The following is a 21,732-nucleotide window of genomic DNA, read 5'->3' as shown; positions in this document are numbered from 1 at the left end:
CCAGAGCAACAAGCTGCTCGGCGTAAAGCTCTTTATTGCATCATCAGGGTTAGAAAGCACTATATAAATGCAATAACAATACAATATGTACTCCTCTGTGCCGCACCAATACTAAAACCAGAACACTCGGTGGTTGGGCAGTCAATTGTAATTCATACAGACCGCTTAATGATTTCCACACACCGCTTGACACTCTCACATTCGCATTAGACAAAACTGCTGCAGGTCATGTCCGTCATCCAGAACTGTATCACTCCACAGCAGTAACCCACCCATCACCAACCGAACAGGCATGGGTTAACTGAAGAGATCAGCCACATGAAGCTGGCCAATGGAGGATCTTACTCTAGTTCATCACCACAGGTAGCAACAAGCTACATACTATGGCGGTTTCTTGACATCTCACAATGACAATCAGATATGGGTGGTATTACCAACATCCGACCCAGCTGTGCGCTTCACTAGGACTTTCTCTAACCTACACCTGCTCAAGACCATAAACTTTAAACAAAGTATCTCAGAATGGACATCCCAGAGCAGTAACCAGCTAAGAGCACGCTGATCATAAGAAACACTATCCAGGGACCTGCAAAGCCATTACCTGCGCGCCTCTCTCCCATACTTCATCATTCATCCCATTGGTAGGAGCTGCATTCCATAACACGAAGACCCCACCTCAGTGGTCATCACGCATGACAAGGAAACACTTACTATATAGGATCAAAACAGAGGCAACACACTGCCAACAAGCACATCCTATGTGGTGTAGTAGCATGCTACACATGTAGGCAAGAGCATCAGAACCATACCCAGGGGTAGTCAGTGCTATATAACTGTTCAGAACCAGGCAGCAAGAATGCTATTGAGCGTAAAAGATTGGTATCAAGGACTTCGGACGGACGAGTCCTGGGGAGTGGATCCTCAAGGGCCTACTAAGGCTTGCTGCATCCCCCCTCTCCTTTAATTTAAATAATGGTCCTGTATTTAGGAAGAGCCGCCCACCCCTTTGACGAGCGCAGCGCGCACATGCTCCAGAGGTCCTTACCAATGGCAGACAGCTGCATGCTTTTCTCATGTTCTTCATGGTCGCCAAACCGGCACGTGGCCTTCACATCGTACACCAAAGCCCCCACTGGGCTAAAAATGACTTTCATTGTGGTCTGCGCCTTGGGCTCCAGAACGTCACTCACCGGAACCACGATAAAAGGTTCGGGAACCTCCCATTTATAATTCATCCGCAGCTCACTACATGTAAACAGACAAGGCAGATTTAGTTCATGGGTCAACCATTCCTTTCATGTGGCATATTCTCTTTTCCAAGGTAATCAGAGGTACTTCATTCCTTAGAAGAGTGCTATATATGTCACCCGCTTCGCAGAAAAGGTCCGGCTTGGCTCATTGCCAGCACTTGGAGACCTTCACTCATTTAGCTCAGAGCAACCCCCAGCATGGCACACTGCGGAGATGGCACTCACTTTCCATGGCAGATGGCACAAAACTGCAAGAATTTGTCGTACATAGATTATTGGACGCGCAATGGGTATAGGGTGCAAATCCTAACACTGGTTCAACCTGACTTGGCATTAAATAAAGTACTCACGTTTAATCCCAGCTTCTGCCAATTTCTGTTCCATGTAAGCATTTGAAAGGATTACATGGTCTCTGTGCTGCCTCCTCTAGACGCAGAGTCTGTAAGCGTATTAATGTGGCTCATCACAAACGAATTTTGGTAAAGGCAATGGGTCTGGCGTTTTATTAATAAAAGTGACTGAGTTAAAGGCGAGTTTCTGTATTTTTGTGGGGCTTTTTGGATGGGAGTCAGTGAATATGGGGGGTTTAGTGAGTTGGTGGGTGAATGTGAGTGGCTGTTTGAATATGGGTGACTGACTGTGTTTTCAATTTGTTTATATATGTTTACATTTACCATTGAGTGCAATCAGTGGATAAAATTGTAGTCTACAATTTGTAGTTGTAATTGTTTACTGTATATTATTGCTCAATAATTCTAAAGTTGATATAATTTGGTCAATTTGTTGTGTAGTGTGGATTTTGAAGTTAATATTATCCCATGGAACCAACTATTTGAGTGTATTGAAAAAAAGCTTGTCATGCCTGACCTGAAGCCACCCCATTATTCCTGCACCTCAAGTGTCCAACAACTTCTTGGACACCTTGTTAAGTCAGCTGCAAATTTGCAGAACATTTTAACCAACGTGCTCAAAGTTAAATTTGAGATGCAAGTGGAAGGAGGTATTGTGTTCCTTGTCTGTAAAAGAATAGCACATGCCCTAGAGCCTGATGTTTGTGGCAGCAGAAAAATATAGGCTTCCCAGTAAAAGAAATTACACCAGTTTTTTGGGTCTAACTTGACATATTTGACACGTTTATAATTATGCTGTAGATCTACACAAAGGCTTTGTATACCTCCATAAACTTATCTGAAGTCAAACCACTCCAAGATTTAATGGTACTTATAATTGATATGAAAAAAGAAATCAGCTCTCAAATGTTAAATTAAACTTTTGGACATCAATTTTGAAAAAACGTCAATTTTTTTTTAGAGTCCAGTGTGAGAGTAAGCATTGGGATGTACAACAGTGTCTCGGGCACGCTTTGCGATTCCTAATGGAGGTTGCAAATTGCCTGGCTTCTTAATATTAACGAGGCAGACGCAATTTGCGACCCCATTAGGAATTGCTAGCACTCACAGGGATGGTGGCTTGCTGGGATCAGCAGACCACCATGACTGTGACTGTTTTTAAGTAAAGCAGTGTTTTTTTTTTTTTTAATGCAGCCGGTGTTCCTTGCATTTTAAAAAAAAAGAAAAATGTAACTTTTCAATTTCATTTTTTAAAAGCAGGCGGTAGCCCTGGGCCCACTGCCTGCCCTTAAAAAAAACGTTTTTGACCCATTCAAAAAGGAGGAAGGTTTTCCTGGGGACCCCTTCCTGTTCGCGGATGGTTTACCACCTACCTTAAGTAAATTGCAATTGCAAAACATTCATACATACAAATGCTAGTCACTATTAGGCAGGAACGCCCTTGGTATGCCGCTTCCTAATAGCGAGTCGCAAACCTCTTTTTGCAAATCGTTAACATGTACTGATTCGCAAAATGAGGTTTGTACATTGCCATGTCCTAAATTGCGGTTGCAAACATGCCGATTGCCCGTTTGCGACAGCAATTTAGGGTCGGACATCTGAACCATAATGCATTAAGGTCTGGCTCTTCCAAGGTCTACAAAACAGTACAGCGAAAGGCTACCTGGCTCATGTAGGTTTTGCTAGTGGAATGTATGTTTGTCAGTGTGGTAGACAAACATGCTTTGCCATACTAGTGGTGGATGCATCTGGAGTTCTCCTCCATGACAGAGGAGCTTTCTCCTCCAGTGTGGCTGCCTCAAACATAGCCAGAGGCACGCTCCAACGAAAACCCTGGTGGAAATTCTGCCTGTACCAGATGGTTTACCATCACTGTTTGTAGGCAGCAGGAAAGTATCTCCAAAGTGGGGACACATCATCTGTACCCACATATCTAGTCTCCCCACCAAAATGGGGGTTGCATTTTAGGGACAATAATCTTACCTTTTCTTGAAAGTCTTTCTACAGTGGTCTTCGACAGGCTTAGCTCAGTTGGACATGGCGGAGGACCAGTCATTTGAAACTCGGCAACGGCTCCAAAATTATTAGGCGATTCGACACTGCAATGCTAAGACCTAATGGCAGGGCCAGCAGAGGCACTACTGGTGGGGCGTGAGCACAGAGTGAATTTCAAATAGAGCCTGTTAGTTACCAGAAGAATAGATAAACATCCTTCAGGTTTTCCCAGAATCACTGTTGCTGTCCTACCCTAAATCAGGCACAATCATGAGCTCCCACACCTCTTTAGGCATGTTAGCTGGACAAACAGAGAAATTATCGATGATCAAGTCTGCTCACCTGTGGAGAAGTGTGGCTCACCGATTAGAGCGGCAGACCCTGAGGCAGAGGTCTGGTCCGGACCAGGGTTCAATCCCCGTCGCAGCAGGGTCTTGGGCTCAATGTCCTCTGACCCGATAATTCTGGCCTAGGTGCCTACTCTAATCATGGGCTCCACTCTGCAACTCTGGGCAATAGCTTGCTTAATCTCCACACTGGCCCTAACAACGCTAGGATGCCTGGCTTCACCTTGGGGGTGCCCAGGAGTGGACACCTCACAGGAACAGGCCAGGAAGGGTTCCACTGCGGTATTCGTACAGCGCTTAGAGACCCATGGGTGATAGGCACTTTACAATTCCAAAAACATTTACATTTACATTTACATCTGAGCCCCCTAATTTCTCTGAGAGGATGTAACAGTAAATCACTACTGCCTGGGCTGCAAAGAACTGTCCAAGCTTCCCTTCTAAAGCCGCTCGGATAGTTTTCTTTTCATCTTTTTCTCTGTTTCACATTCATTGTTCTTTTGACTTTCCCAAGTCCCACTGTATGGGATGAGCTTTGTTTTATAGTCAGTGTTTTTGAATAGTTCATAACATTTGGCAAGATGGCTCAGTGAGTGACTCCCCTCCCCCCACTGCTGAAATCTGTTGTGATCTGCCGGACACAAGTGTGAAAGCTGAAAAAGTCACCCTTCTATTCTGAACAGTAACCCAGGCCCACCTCTCCAGTCAATCCAATGGCATTGGATTTGTGTTCAAGATCCTACCACTCTGCATTAAGCGTTCACACTGATTCCCATTAAACTAGGACTACACAGTATTGTGGGACAGCAGGGCTTGCTACACAGAGACTCTCTCTGAAAGAGGTGCCGTCTCTCCGGGTTCTTTTTAAAGGATCTGCCCCGTTTAGAAATCCATTCCAGAGTCCAACATAGAAAGAAGTGTGCTTGGACTAATGTCCAAAAAAGAAATATGCAAAAAAGAGTAAAGTGAGTGCTACACTTTAAAACGCCATGGGCGAAAAGATTGAAGGTACATTAAAAATAGAAAAGATGATGCATACACCAAAACATATTCAACGATGGGTGCCACGTTTTTGAAAGATGGGAGAGGCACCGAGGGCCACTGAATCAGAAAGGAAGATGCAGTTTGACCGTGCCAGAAGGGGTGAGCGATTCGGGAGAAAAAGTAAAGGGAAAACATCTAGGCAGAGGGTGGGAAGAGTGCAAAAGAAAGGAAGAGGTGGGGGAGAAAGGGTGGAGGTGTTCAGTCTCGCAGAGAGGAGACAAGATGCAACATTAAAGAGGAGCCGAGGAGAGTTACAAAAGAGAGGAGGGTGTGAATAGGGAGTGAGGCATGCAGAGGGTCTGGGAAAGAGCGAGGAAGTGCAACTGGAGTGGGCACAAAAGGGGAAAGGGGTGCATGTCTACTCCTGTGTGGTTACCCCAAAAGAAGGCGCAATGGGAGGAGAAGGGAATCAACAGAGCCAGAGGGGAAGGCCAGGCAGATGATGTAAGGGCGAGAAGGTTGGACAGAGATACACCAAAAAAGACAAATAAAATGCAAAAACGTTTTTACCACACATTTCTTGAAGATGTCTTTGCAAATAATGATGCGCATGAAGAAGTACTTCAATATTTGTCCCTCAAGTTGTTTTGTAAACATAAAAAAATTTAGATATTTTTCCTTACAGCCGGAAGATGTGCATGTAGATGGGTGTTAAAAAATAAAGAGAAATCGATTTCTGCTTGTGAAGTAATCTGGCATCCTTTGCCAAGCAGACATAGTCCATGCTTATATATATGAAGGAAGACCTGAAGCTAGAGATGTCAAACCTAGGGGTAGGACATCACCAGATGGCACCATGTTCCTTGCTGCACATTGCAATAAACATGCAACTTAAAAACAAAGTCACAAAATAGTACTGCTTCACCTGTGTGCAAATTTGTGTATATGTAGATATGTGTATTCACATACAAAGGTCCTAACAGCATATGTATTATTACACTTTTAACTTTCCTACTTTGGGCTACTCGGAAAAACTGAATGCAAAGTTACAGAAATGTGTGGATGTGCATGTTTCAACCCATGGGACATGGATTGGAGCCAAATTTACTAGTGTCAACTATTGCTAAAGCAACCCACATTGCCAACCACTGATACTGCAACACCATCCTATAGAACATAATGGAGGTAGAGAGATAAAATAGAACCCCAGGAAATAACATAAAATTAAATTAATTGAGGGGGGGAAGGAAGAGACTATGTTTATCCTCCAAAGGTTCCAATATGCCGGGTACTTGTGGTCCTCTCCGAGCTTGGTGGTGCGATTCTGCGGCTGGACCCAGCCATATCAATTTCCCCAAAATTGTTACAATCCATCAGATCAAAGGATTGCCGTCAAGAGTAGGGTGTGATTTGATTTATTTCATAGTGGTTTAAAATCTGGCAAATAGCTCAATGTGTTTCAGTCCCTCTGGACCTTGTTCACAAGCTAAATATTCTTACAGCTTATCTTTAGATAATATACTGGTGATGTTCATCCCTGGAATCGGGACTGTTGGATCTGATCTCATCAAAGCGGCTCATTGAGGCATTGCCTTCTGCCCATGCAGTCATTAGTGCTACTTAACACGTGCTGCAGCAGTGATATATTTGGCCATATATGCCCAAACACACTAAGAAGTATGTTCAAGAGTGTAGCTCTTTAAACACTCGAAAGAGTGTCCGCCCGCGTTTCTCTCACAGGTCCATTCCATCGACCAGGGGGTACCCCAGGGCTCGGCCTTGAGCCCGTCACTGTTCAATCTGTATGTCCAGCCTTTGGCAGCTGTCGCCAGGCAATGGGACCTTGTTATGGTCTCATATGCCGACGATATGCAGCTGGTTGTTACCTCAGCTTAAGGGTCCTCCCTGAATGCCTCTAGGTTTAGAGATGGAATGGCGGCTATAGCCGAATGGATGGCTACTAATTGCCTGCAACTTAATGCCACCAAACTGAAGTTTTGTTGGTTGGGAAGAACGCGAACCTGTGGAGTGAGCATTGGTGGCCACCTGTCCTGGGTGATGTCCCCACGCCAAAGACTGTGGTCAAAAATCGTGGGGTGTGGATGGACTCATCTCTCAGCTTTCAGGATCATACCTGGAAGTGGCTAGCACATGTTTCGGCCTTTTGCAGGGTCTTGAGCCCCTTTTGAAGTTTTTCGATCCCGCTACAAGTCAGCTGGTTGTACAGGCGACTATTCTATCTCGCCTGGACTATGCCAGTTCCCTTTTACTTGGGGCAAATAAGGCTAAAATACTTCGGATACAACGTGTCCAAAATGCCGCAGCCAGAATCCTGGTAGGTCTCCCGCGATCCTGTTCTGCTGCTGGCACTATCCGGAGGCTGCATTGGCTTCCAATGGAGAAGCGTATCCAATTGAAGGCACTGTGCCTATCTTTTAAGATAGTGAAACTTGCTAGCCCCAACTTGTTGAGTAACTTGCTTGCTCCATATGTTCCTTCCCGCAGGCTGCGTTTGGCGGGGCAGCAGTTGGTTGTTGTCCCATGGGTTACGTGCAGCCGTGCGGGTGGACGGTCCTTCTGTTACCTTGCAGCTAGGTTATGGAACCCTCTGCCTGAACAGATCCGCGGCACAGACTGTCTACTCGCCTTGAAGAAAGCTGTTAAAACCTTTCTCTTTCCTTTAGTTTAGTTTACGGTGTTATGGCAGCTGAAACGGTTTCAGGTTGTTGTGTGTGTTATACTTCGTAGTTGGAAGTGCCGGGACGCCCTTTTGCTGGGGCAGCTGTGGACTATATAACAATCAATAACATAACATAACATTTAGCAGCTATACCCACTTACATGACTTTCACTAAAGCGAAGAGACCATTTAAAATCGTATTTAAACTCCTTCCTGCAGATCAGCCAGTACAAATATATTCTGGATGCAGACAGCTTTTTCTCCAGATTCCTGTGGTTGAAGCCACAAAAGACTGCCACATAAAACACATGTAGTGCCTTGTAGCAATGGGTCTGTACTGTGTGATATAATGTAAGTGTTGTTTGTTTTTTAAATTGTTTGTATTTTAATGTGCACAAGATGCAGGGATGTTTCAGTCAGGCTGCTTGTGTCTTGCTGTTGTTGTTTTTCCAGTCTGGTTCCAAGTTCAAATTGAGTTATTTTCACGGATCGTTTTCCATAAGAACGGTATTAGCAGTTCGCACCAGGACTTGATTGGACGTAGGCTTTGTTGTTTCCGGACTTAAAAATAGACCTACCTGCTGTGTTCATAAAACTACTAACTAGCCTTCTTGTCAGCTTTTTCTCCAGATTCCTGTGGTTGAAGCCACAAAAGAATGCCACTGCTCGGGCAGTCATAAAAGACTTGCAGTGCCTTGTAGCTACGGGACCTATTTGTACTTTTCATTCAGACAACAGCTCAGCATTTGCCACAAACACTTTCAGTGATGCAATGTTTGGGCAGGTAGTACAATTGCTATTCACACAACATTTTCACCCCTGCCATACCAAAATGTCAAGAGATCCACAAACCTTAACGGTGCTAGGTAGGGGAATGTCAATGTATCATCTATGTCAGATGCAAGTGCTTTAAATAATATGCTTAGAAGTGTTCTGTAAAATGGCACACCTTATGAAATGCTAGTTGGAATTCAAATGTTTACACCTCCTCTCCTTTTCTCTGGAGAAACTGAGTCACAGCCTCAATCCACGGGTGATCTTTTGCAAACTCTTCAGGACACATGAAAAGAACATAACATAAAAGGTCTTGAGACGTCACATCTATAACTACTACTATCAGTGGGTAGCTCCCGAAACTCCGAGACCTAGTGCAAGTGAATATCTAGGGTAATACTGGCATTGCAGCTTCTCACGCGATTATTTTGCCTTTGCTAGCAAATGCAAAGATAAATCAACAGGTGCCTATCGACCTAGTTAAGAGAAACTAGGTGGCCAACACTCTTGAAGAGGCCAGATCAGTCCTCAATAGACCTTCCTTCTCTATAAACTGGTAATACCTTGAGACAGAACTAGACTGGAAATTATTTATCCAGGTACTGTACCTTGTTGATTCAGGTACTGCCACTACTAATGAACTGGAATTAATTCCAACAACCCAATTGATTACCACAGCCACCTATGAAGGAGACACTCAAAGAAATGACAGTTACCTTCCTCCCACATGTGCTTGACAATCCTTCATCAGCTATGACCAGCAGGTGCATATTGACTGGTACCCTGCATTGACTAATGTACAGACATCTGCTGCCACCCTGGTCTTACATGTGGATTGCTGAGTCTTGCACCTAACTGCTTCTGTGGATTTCAATGCCCATCACTCTCACTATGATGGTTCATAGGCACTATCCCACCAACTGTCACCAACTAATATGTTGCACTAAATGCAGTGACACCTTCATCTCATCAAGTGATTGGGAGTTATCACAGAGCCAACATCACAACGTGTACTTTACGTGATAGAATATTTATGATGCAGTCACTAATTACCTTAATATGACAGATGGAAATGCTCCACATCTTGCAAATTCTCCTGGATGATATTGTAGAGGAGGGATCTTATGCCAGCACATGAGACATTAGTGTGGTGAAGCACCTCCTGGATGACCTCAACACTCCTGTGCTATTTAGAAATGATGATCGTTACCCCAAGATAGATAACTATAGAGAGATGTACTACTTTAAGAACTATAGTCATATTTACATTACTCACTCAAATCATCACCAAAAGGGGTACAATGTTGCAGTGCACCAACACTGCCAAACTCCCTTTCCTCATAGTCCTCCAGCTTTTCAAGCAAACTTTATTTACTTTGAAGACTGTCATCATGATTCTAGTGCATTTTTTTATTTGCAGGACCAGGTGACTTTGCCTAATGCCCTCATCACGTGGCATAAGAATACTTTCTTGTCTCAGTTTCTTGTGTTTTTTATTGAGTCAGGAAATTCTTGTGATACCTGTTCATAGCAAATGTAGTAATGAGTCTTGTCAAATTTAGATATTCGACACATTGATTCATTTGTGCCTTTACCCAATGGAGTTCATATTCCTTAACACCTTTAGAATCTGAAAATAACTATTCCAATGTTCCACACTACAACTGGCGGGATATATCTCACTCCAATTCAAATGTGCTACTTATGCTAATAATGGGCTAGAGCCATAGGCTAACACAAAAGAATTAATGTTCTGTTCCTATAGAGGGCTGTTGCCTAAACACCCAGACACGAGGTATCTCTGAGTCACCATCACCCCACATCCTGTAGGAAAAGTTTGACAACCGTGGATGGTTTCATCACTTTCCTCTGTCAAATGACATATGTAAATCCCATGATGTTCTGAATCTACCAGACTTCTTTTAGTTTGAGCTAGTAATAGAAATTCTTTTAGTGTCCTTATATATGTACTGTTACATCGATGTGCAGCATACTCAACAGAATTTACAATCTGTAGACATTTGTATCCCTCATGCTTCTAAAGATTAAGAAAATAATTCACAATATGGCAACCTATAAATTTCTTTCACAATTTGGAAGAAAGCTTATGCATAACAAAATATTTTCCATCTGTTAAAATTATAGATTTTTTTGTATTTTCCAGCAGGAATTTACATTAAACCGAAACAGACTTCATAATAATTAAATTAATAATTCCAATGTTTTAAACTTCTAAGCAAGAGCTTCTTCAACAACAGCAGAATAGAGCCTAGAAATAAAACTTGATATCTCTACAGAGCAGACTTCGGCGACTATCTCTCCACTCACCTCAAGTTGCGCATCACAAAGGTGATCTCCGACGAATCTTGCACAGCACACATGGGTAGTTGCAGTGAGTGTGGAATCAGTAGCCCATGGCGTGGCAGAGTGGCACGCAGCACTACGGAAAAGTGTCCATCTGTTGTTTCAAAGTGTATGCAGTCTTCATACTCCCTCTGACAGGAGGCACACAAGACAATATCAACAACAGCATGTAAATGCAAGTAAACAGATGACATGGCTTTCTATGGCCCAATAGACAGTTACCTGGGTTTATGCCCTGGTTGCACTATGAATTGGAGAAACTGTTATTTTGTGCTACCTGTGCTTGTCGACCCATTTGATCTTGATGGCTGCATGTAAATCCACACTCAAGTTAAATGTACATCCTCTCTCTTGGCAATGAGCAGTAGTTGGGAAATAAATGGACTTTCTAACACTTCTTGTGAGAAATAAAGTTCTACTCCATTTTAAGGAATGTTCACCCACTTCTAAATGGGTTTCCCCATATACAAAGCATTTTGTATTACTTTCCTGGTTGTGAGATACTTATCTGTCCCATGAGGAGCATTGCGTACCACTTCGCTGCCTTGGCCATGCCACGAAAAGTCAAAATTTTCTTTATCAGTGAGCCTAACATAGAGTCAACAATGAACTGCCTTTCCCTTGCTTTAAGGTAATTCCTGGCACTCCCATACAGTCATCCCTTTAACTCAGGTTTTAGTTAAATCTCTCCCTGCTCATCTCAGGTCACACTGAGTGTTCCAACAGGTGGGCTCTGGAATCTGTACTATCTTCTGTACTCAAAATATCTAGAATATTCAGTAGTTACCTCCTTTTCCTTGAGGCAGCATGACCTTGTTTTTTTTTTTTTTTTAGAGTTTTATATAGCACAAACTAGACCCGAGACATCAGGTATCAGAGCGCTTTACATGAGCACCAGTTTCGTTACAGAAGTACACATTCCTTTTTGTTAGGCAGGGAAGATTAAGTGATTTGCCCCCAATCACCGGAGGTTGAGAATCATTGCCGAGACTCGAACCCGGTTCCCCAGCTTCAAGGTCGACCGCTCTAGCCGTAGTGCTACATCCTCTCCCCAAATGTTAGGGCATTTAACAACACACTTACTTTTTCCAAAGGATGAAAGGTAACAGGAAGTGAAAAAGAAGTCCCAGGGCTCAGGACGATGGGCTGCGGGTACAACGTGCTGAAGAATGGTGTGGACGGGGAACTGTTTAACAAAGAGATGAAAAGATATGGTTAATTGACAGTCAGCCAAAGGGCACAAACTGAAGCGAGGAAGACAGTGGGGGATGTCAGCATGACTTTTTGCTACACTGTTTTGGACTGGATTGCTGTTCCATGTATATAGTGCTTCATATCTCAGGCATAACAGCAGATTTGCGGACAGGTAACACACTATTTCATGGAATGTCTATAGGTGGATGAGTGAAAGTCGATAGTGGCCTACATTGTGTTTAATTTAGATGTTGTAAGTGAAGTATAAACTGTGCTAATATTGTGCTTTGTTGCATATATGCATGAATTCTAAGAGAGAAAAGAGTGGGAGCTTGGAGGCAGTACAGAGGCAGTGAGATGTGATCAGTGATGTCATCAATAAGATCGTTTAACATGTCATGAGTGATGTAATATGTGAAATTATAAGCAGACGTGGTAGGGGTGCACGTTATTGTTAGCTCAATAAACTATATTTGGTGAGCTTCAGATGTTGTTTTGATTTTGAAACATCAGTTTTAAATTAGTTGATCACCTAACTGTAACATCACTTTAACCTTTGTGTTTTTCAGTGAAAGAATATACTTGTAGATTGAAGTGTCACCTTGGCGCGTTTTGAGAGGCAAACTGAATTCTTAGACATACCTGTATTTTAACTTATGAGGTTTTAAAAGCACATTTTTCAAGGTTATGTGTTTGGTGATCGCCTTTCCTGGCTCCCAGGAGTGCCATTGGACGGCCTCGGCCACTTCCAGTCCCAGGAAGATGTTCTTCTTCTCCCTCGACTTCCTCTTCAAAGCTGTTACAGGAGGCCTCAGGGAACGCGTCTCTCTCTGGAGTGAGATGCAAATAATACAAGTATTCAGATAAATGATGTGACTAAGCATGAAACGTTGGATGGCATACACAGTAAGAGAATGTCAGCTTTACTTAGTAAAGAACAGAATAAGGTTTGGCAATTTTCCCTATTTCAATAAAAACACTAACTAATGTTTTATGAAGTGTATATCCAAAAGTAAGAAATGTGCAGACCTATTCTATTGGTCCACTCTTTCAATCAATCAATCAATTAATCAGGGAGTTGTGAAGCACGCTACTTAACCGTAAGGGTCTCAAGGCGCTGGGGTAGTCGGGGGGAGGGTCAGCTGAAGAGCCAGGTCTTGAGGGTCTTCCTGAAGATGTGCAGAGTGGGGGAATGTCTGATGTGATGTAGGAGAAGGTTCTTCCACACGTTCTGGCTCTGTAGATGTGCGGGGCTTCGGCAAGGGCGAGCTCTGCGGATTCACTTGGGTGTGTGGCAGGACATTCTTTTGTCGATATATTGGGGTCCGGGGTTGGGGAGGCATTTGTAGGCATGGGTGAGTATCTTGAGGTTTACTCTCTTCTTGACGGGGAGCCTGTGTAGGTCTCACAGGTGTTGAGTAATGTGTTTGTGTCGAGGGATGCTGAGGATGAGCCTGGCTGCAGCGTTCAGTATGGTCTGGACCTTGCAGAGAAGAGATTTGTAGATCCCGACGTAGAGGGCTTTTCGGTAGTCCAGTCTGCTGGTAATGAGTGTATGTGTGACTGCCTTTCTTGATTCGGGGGGATCCATTTGAAGGTCTTGCGAAGGATGCGGAGGGTGTTGAAGCAGTTGAATGCGACAGCGTTGATCTGTCGGCTCATGGTGAGGGAAGAGTTAAGTATGATGCCGAGGTTCTGGAAATGTTCCATGAGGGTGAAGGAGGGCTGCCGAGGGCGGTGGGCCACCAGGTGTTGCCCCATGCAGAGGGGGAGGGGCCAAGGGTGAGGACTTCTGTCTTCTCCAAGTTGAGCTTGTTTTCTTCCCCAACTTTACATTAGGACTATTGATTATAGTGATGCCTCAAATTGGCTTGGTTAAATGATGATTCCTGATAATATGGATATTGGCAAATGCAAGTTAAACCTCATCTGTGAAATTAGGCAAAGTCTGCAATTTGTAAAAACTCAAAAAGTATTGAGACTTTGCCCCAGATGAGGTGTCTTGTTTGGCTCACCATAAGCCCATGGGTGGCAACAATATATTTAAGAAGGAGACAGTTTTCTGCTGCCAGGTGGCCCACCAGAAGCCTCTGGTGGCAGGGAATGGCTCAGTATGAAGCTATATCTGTGTACTGAGAGGATATTCTGGCTCCCAAAACAGCAGTGAGTTACGCGCTATCGCAAACTGCTACTAGGTTAGCTCCAGCCGTGCTTATACAGACACTGTGACTGCTCTAGTGTCAGATGACCACCAATGTACACAGACTTTGCACCCGTGAAACTATTCTAGTGTTAAATATACAGCACATGTAACAGTGAGACCACTACACTGGTAGATATACAGGCGATGTAACAGGCAGGGAGCTCATCTGTAGGATAAACAGCCCGTGCACCAGTGAGGACGCTACACTGGTAGATATACAGGCGGTGTAACAGGGAGGGAGCTCATCTGTTGGATATACAGCCCGTGCACCAGTGAGGAGGCTACACTGGTAGATATACAGGCGGTGTAACAGGGAGGGAGCTTAACCTTAGGATATACAGCCCTGGCACCAGGGAGACCGCTACACTGGTAGATATACAGGCGGTGTAACAGGGAGGGAGCACATCTGCAGGATATATAGCCCGTGCACCGGTGAGACCGCTACACTGGTAGATATACAGGCGGTGTGACAAGGAGGGAGCTCATCTGTAGGATATACAGCCGTGCACCAGTGAGGACGCTACACTGGTAGATATACAGGCGGTCTAATAAAGGGAGGGAGCTTAACCGTAGGATATACAGCCCGTGCACAAGGGAGATCGCTACACTGGTAGATATACAGGCGGTGTAACACAGAGGGAGCTCATCTGTTGGATATACAGCCCGTGCACCAGTGAGGAGGCTACACTGGTAGATATACAGGCGGTGTAACAGGGAGGGAGCTTAACCGTAGGATACACAGCCCGTGCACCAGGGAGACCGCTACACTGGTAGATATACAGGCGGTGTAACAGGGAGGGAGCTTAATCATAGGATATACAGCCCGTGCACCAGGGAGACCGCTACACTGGTAGATATACAGGCGGTGTAACAGGGAGGGAGCACATCTGCAGGATATACAGCCCGTGCACCAGTGAGATTGCTACACTGGTAGATATACAGGTGGTGTAACAGAGAGGGAGCTCAACCGTAGGATATACAGCCCGTGCACCACTGAGACCACTACACAGGTAGATATACAGGCGGTGTAACAGGGAGGGAGCTCAGCTGTCGGATATACAGCCCGTGCACCAGTGTGACTGCTACACTGGTAGATATACAGGCGGTGTAACAGGGAGGGAGCTCAGCTGTCGGATATACAACCCGTGCACCAGTGAGATTGCTACACTGGTAGATATATAGGTGGTGTAACAGAGAGGGAGCTCAACCGTAGGATATATACAGCCCGTGCACCACTGAGACCACTACACAGGTAGATATACAGGCGGTGTAACAGGGAGGGAGCTCATCTGTAGGATGTACAGCCCCTGCACCAGTGAGAAAGCTACACTGGTAGATATACAGGTGGTGTAGCAGGGAGGGAGCTCATCTGTAGGATGTACAGCCCCTGCACCAGTGAGAAAGCTACACGGGTAGATATACAGGCGGTGTAACAGGGAGGGAGCTTAACTGTAGGATACACAGCCCGTGCACCAGGGAGACCGCTACACTGGTAGATATACAGGCGGTGTAACAGGGAGGGAGCTCATCTGTAGGATGTACAGCCCCTGCACCAGTGAGATAGCTACACTGGTAGATATACAGGCGGTGTAACAGGGAGGGAGCACATCTGCAGGATATACAACCCGTGCACCAGTGAGATTGCTACACTGGTAGATATACAGGTGGTGTAACAGAGAGGGAGCTCAACCGTAGGATATACAGCCCGTGCACCACTGAGACCACTACACAGGTAGATATACAGGCGGTGTAACAGGGAGGGAGCTCATCTGTAGGATGTACAGCCCCTGCACCAGTGAGAAAGCTACACTGGTAGATATACAGACGGTGTAACAGAGAGGGTGCACATCTGTAGGATATACAGCCGGTGCACCAGTGAGGATGCCACACTGGTACATATACAGGCGGTGTAACAGAGAGGGAGCTCAATGAAGCAAGATGGCGGCTGCTACTGCAGCCGAGTGAAGAATTGTGTGGCGTCCTACCTGAGGTCCGACCGGCTCGCTGTTCAATGCTGCTGTTAGCCCTTTCTGAGTGGGAGTGTTCTCGTTTCGTTGCCGTCTCGTCCCTGTGACATTTTGTTTGAGGCATTTTGGTCCCGTTCGGTGCCGTGCTTCAGGGACGGCGTGCTTTCCTTGGTCAACTCAGCTGTATCCAGAGCTGCGGAGAGTCGGCGAGAGCTGCGGAGAGTCTCAGTCTGTAGCGGAGGCGGTAGGCGGGGAGAACGGAGGCATGCAAAGGGCGGAAGACGCTGGATTGCTGGCGTTTGGTTCGGAGAGCTGGAAAGGCTGTAGCGGGGACGTGGAAAGTCTTCTTCACGGCAGAGGTTGGAGCGGCTACGGAGAAGCTGTGAGAGGTGTATGACGGAGACGTGAGACGAAGGGCTGGGAGTGGATACATTGTTGCAAACACCCAGGCGTCCGCGCTAGTCGAGCAGGTTTGCTCCCACTTTCTTCATTGAAGGCACGACTGTCCAGGACAATCTTAATAGCAGTAAGTAGTTTGCAAGGAGCCTCAAAGAAACTTGCCGCAACTGCCCGTTATTGTGATTGACTGTTATCCGGCATTGTTATATATTAATACATCATCAGTAGCAGTAGCAGTAAGTAGGTTGCAAGAAACTTCAAAGCCTCAAAGCTTACGCAACAGCTGCTACTGTGAATTTGACTGTAACTGGGATTGATTACTACCTGGCACCGCTACAATTTAAATAGCTAATATACTCTGGTCAGTGGCATCAGTATAAAGACATTTAATATAGCTACTCGCCTGTCAGCTACTAATTTATTTAGCTGTGTAATTGTTTACTGCTTAAAGTTATAATTATGACGCCTAAAGGCAGAGGGACACAAAAAGCTGTTACTAACTCAGCCAACGCTGCTAATATGATGTCCAACACTGTGGAAAATACTGCAGCAACGCCAGCGACAGAGCTTAATTCGCTCAATAGAGCTATCCCTGAGACTCAAGCTCGTCAGCAGAATGAGGTCATTAAGGAGACAGTAATAACTGATTTATTTAAAAAGAAGAACATAACTGCTTCATCCAAGAGCAGTGCTCAGACACCTGGAGGTCGCATTCAAGAAAGTGTGCAAGGACCTGCCGCAGACCTGTCTGGTGCTGTACCTAAAAACCAGGGTGCAAATTTTTTATTACAGACCCCTACAAACTTAATTTTGCCCACAGCTGGAGATAGAGGGCCTCCCCCCCTCGAAAAAGGCAGTGATGATGACTTAGTTGACTTCTGTCAAGCGGTGGAGGAGGTTAGAGTCTCGCCACGGGTCAACGACCTAACTACAAACGATGCAAAATCTATTGAATCGGGGGGTCAATTCTACTCCATGTCTGATGTTTCGGTATGATCTGATGGGGAGTTTGGCGAGGAGTTGATTAATGAAGGCCACTCGCTTTCAAAAGATTGGGCCGATGACTGTAATCAAACTTCCAAGGAAGAACTTCTTGGTTCTGATTTCCTGGTGAATGAAGGAGCTCCCAACACAGTTCATAGGGTTGCGGAGGTGCAGAACCCCCTTGCAGGTGATAATTCAGGTGTGATAGACCAACCGCAGTGGGAAGGGGTTGGAGCGGCATCTGAAACCCAGGCTGAATTCCCAGAACTTTTGGAGGGAGATGAGGAAATTACACTAAAATCTATCTATAATTTGCAAACCTCGATGTACAGATTAATCATGGCTCATAGAGAGGAGACCAAGGCAGAGGGGCTCCGCACCCAAGGAGCTGTTCGTAAACTGCAGAACGTCGTTCGCCGCTTAGCCAAATCCAGCAATGAAACTAATTTGAGAGTACAAGAGACTAAAGTTAGGATCTCTGCCGTGGAAGATGAGCTCTCCACACAGAAAACGTCAATCAAGGACTTGGAGAATACTAGACAAGATATTGACTGGAAATTGACCGACCTGGAGAATCGCGCACGGTGCAATAATTTGCGCATATTGGGGATAGCAGAACAATCAGAGGGAAGAGACACTCGTCGTTTTGTTGTGGAGTTGTTTACGGACGCTTTTCCAGATCTCAAAGGATGGGTCTGGGATAAAGAAATTATAAGAGCTCATCGCTTTCCTTTTAATCAAAAACGCGATCACGGGGGGGGATAAGAACCCAAGAGCTATTCTCATATGCCTACAAAACTATTTGCTACGTGAGATTTTGTATGACTTGGCTAGACCTTAAAAGACTAGAAAGGGCTTGGGGCATGAGTTCTTTGTACGGCCCGATTTCTGCCCGGCAACAGTGCAGCAACGCTGGAGGCTTAAACAGCTAAAGGCACCAATTCAGTCTAAGGGGGGGGGCAAGTATTTTTACTAAACCCTGCAAAACGCAAGGTTGTGCATAAGGGGAAAACTATTTTTTTGTGTCTGAGGTTAAAGCACAGTAATTCTTAGATGCAATGTAGCAGAGACGGGATAAGGATCATACACTTTCCTCATGCTTTTCGTGGTTTGCTCTTTTTTTTTCATTTTACTGGGGGTAAGGCATAACATCGGCCTGGCCGGCTCGGGTAGAATCACATAGTTTATACTCACTTTCCATCAATGAGGGAATTTGCCCTTAAGCTTCCAGTGGTGGGGTTCTGGGAGGAGGGTGGGGTGGGGTGGGCTGGGGGGGGTGTGGGTGGGAGAGGGTGCTATGTTTGATGCAAGGAAGTACAGCTGAAGGACGCTTAGTTTTGGTGATTAGGATCTTTGTGGGTTGGTGCCAAATTTTGGAATTTTTTGTTATTGCATGCTTAATTGCAGAATTGTACTAATACAAAAAAATGGTTACATTTTCGATTTGCTCCATTAATGTTTGTGGCTTAAACGATAAAAGAAAAAGGGGTATAACGGCTCAGATGTTTAAAGCTATGCGGGCAGATTTAATCTGTATACAGGAGACCCATGTTTCTTGGACAAACAGAGGATGGCTTAAGGATCACCGGATTGGAGGTTGTGGGGTGCTCTCGTCAAAGCTCTACGATAAGGGGGGTGGCCATTTTAAAGAGGTTTGGGTTGGGTGAAGTTAAAAGAATTAAAGAAGACCCATTGGGACGATGGGTTATTGCTGAACTCAAAATTGGTGGATAGACTATTACTATTTGCTCGGTTTATGCTTCTACTGTCGATGACCCCACAGTCTTGCGTTAATTAAGTGTGGAATTAGCTCTATGGCCACCTCGTTTAATATTATGTGGGGACTTTAACTTGCATTTGGATGAAACATTTGACATTTGCGGAAATACTCCATATGCAGGGAGAAAAAAGAATGTACACAAGGCAGTTAAGGGGATTGTTCAAGAACATCGATTGATAGATGTAGGGTATAAAAGAAGGGGAGGAACCTTTGGTTGCACTTTTTTTTCTGCCCCCCCATCAAAGACACTTTAGGCTGGATTATTTTTTTGTTGCTAGGACTATATTTAAGGAACTTGCTCAAACGAAATATAGGGTGTTACCAAAAATTATATCGGATCACAATCCCATTACTCTTAGTTTTGACTTAAATATTCTGTTCAGCCCCCGGTAGTGGTCCTTTGATCGTAAGCTCCTGTTCAACTTATCCTACGTTGGGCGTATGAATACCTGGATTCCTGAGTTTTTTGCCAATAACAGGGGATCCGTTTCTGCAGAGGTAGTTTGGGATACATTTAAGTGTGGGGTTCGAGGAGAAACCTTGAGCTACTCAATAAGAAAACAGAGGGAGACTCGAAAGAAAGAGGAAGCAGAGATAAACAATCTGAGACTGTTAGAGATTCAGCTCATGCAGGCTTGTAACAAGGGACTAGCCACAGATACCATTATTAAGGAGCTACTGGCTCATAAGGTCAAGATCCATCAAGGATTTGCTATAAAGTTTGCACAGCAACTTGCTGCTTTTTGAACGGAGGTCTATGAAGTAGGAGAAAATTCAGGAAAACATTTGGCCAAAAGGGCGAGGCAGAAAGCTGTGTTTGCTAGTATTGACAAAATTAATAATACTGCAGGGGCGGCTGTTAACAAAACTGCTGATATACTTAAAGTGTTCTGTGACTTTTACTCTAAACTATATGCTGAGGATGTGGTAGGAGATTGCACAGACCGGATAACTCAATTTACCGAATTGGTTATGAATGGCATTCTATCTACACAGGAGAGGGGGAAGCTGGATCTGCCTATTACTTGGGAGGAGATTGAGCTGTCATTGTTATCTTTAGCCTCTGGAAAAGCTGCAGGTACCGATGCTATTCCCCTGGGTTTTTTAAGCATTTTCGTGGTATTCTAAGATTAGAACTGGTGGATTTATTTTTAAACGCCCAACAAGGCATTGCCCCTCAGTCATTGCATGACTCTATAATAACTGTGTTTCTTAAAAAGGGCAAACCCCCTCTGCTATCGTCATCTTTTCGTCCCATTTCACTTATAAATGCCGATAGTAAAATTTTCTCTAAAATTCTTGCCTCACGATTATCCAATATTATTTCTCCGCTAGTTTCCAAATATCAACATGGTTTTATCCCTACCCGTGACACTGCGGATCATATTCAACGGGTGATCACGTATCTTGATTGGTCCCAGGCAACCCGGTCTAATGTTGGGCTCGTATTTTTAGACGCTGAAAAAGCCTTTGACCGGGTTGCCTGGGGTTATCTGTGGGACGTGCTAGCCAGGAAGGGATTAGGCCCAGGTTTTCTAACGGCACTAAAAACTATGTATATCGCTCCAAAAGCTTGTATTCGAATCAATGGCCAACTTTCCCCTTTTTTTTCAATCACTAGGGGCACCCTTCAAGGATGTCCCTGCTCGCCTTTACTTTTTGCACTTTATATTGACCCCCTAATTAACCGTTTTATTTTGGAACAAAAGATTAGACCTATTTATTTAGCCAACACTAACTACCGAGCATTGGCTTATGCTGATGACATTGTGATAACCACCACCGATGTCCAGACTGCTCTTCCGGCAATTAATGAGCTTGCTAAACAATTTGGATCATTCTCCGGTTATAAACTTAACCTGGAGAAAACGCAGATCCTATGTTCAGGGGATAATCCCCCCTCGAATATTTCTACCATCTCAGAGGTCACATACTTGGGAATTAAGATATCACTGCCCATAGAGAAAATACCGGACCTTAACATAAACCCCGTGATAGCCCAAATTAACACTTTGTTACAGCGCTTAGATCATTTACATCTATCATTGCATGGCAGACTTAACATTTTAAAAATGCTGATCCTACCAAAAGTTCTGTAGTATATGTACCGCACTATACCGCTAGAATTCCATCCTTTCTGTTTTAAAAACTTAGAAAGGACTACTTCCAGGTTTTTGTGGGGCTATAAACGCCATCGTAAAGCCCTTAAAAAATTATACTGAGTAATGAGTGTGGGGGATGGAATGTCCCTTACGTTTTATTTTATTACTTAGCAGCAACACTCCAATTAATCAGTCCTCTTATAATGGGAGATAGAGTAAATATACCTGCTTGTCAAACTCCAACTATATTCGAAATGATTATGGGTGAGAAAGTGAAAGGTAGTTTCCTTAAGGTTGTGGAGCCTAGCTATCATAAAAAAACAAAGTATAAGACGCTGAAGGCAGCTTTTGGAGCTTGC

General features: G+C 44.4%; 1 protein-coding gene across 1 annotated transcript in view; it reads right to left on the bottom strand.

Annotated features, from left to right (window-relative positions):
• CFAP65 (cilia and flagella associated protein 65) overlaps nt 1-21,732 on the bottom strand; it is a 464,473-nt gene that overhangs the window by 366,247 nt on the left and 76,494 nt on the right. The window contains exons 3-6 of the mRNA XM_086954439.1: nt 12,581-12,768; nt 11,828-11,930; nt 10,709-10,875; nt 1,046-1,245 (exon numbers count right to left, since the gene is read on the bottom strand). Coding sequence (XP_086810565.1) covers nt 1,046-1,245; nt 10,709-10,875; nt 11,828-11,930; nt 12,581-12,768 — 658 coding nt within the window. The remainder of the gene's footprint in view (nt 1-1,045; nt 1,246-10,708; nt 10,876-11,827; nt 11,931-12,580; nt 12,769-21,732) is intronic.

Source organism: Lissotriton vulgaris, chromosome 2_1 (assembly GCF_964263255.1).
Source record: "Lissotriton vulgaris chromosome 2_1, aLisVul1.2, whole genome shotgun sequence".
NCBI lineage: Eukaryota > Metazoa > Chordata > Amphibia > Caudata > Salamandridae > Lissotriton > Lissotriton vulgaris.
Note: the sequence above shows the minus strand (reverse complement) of the source record. Positions and strands in the feature narration are given on the sequence as shown.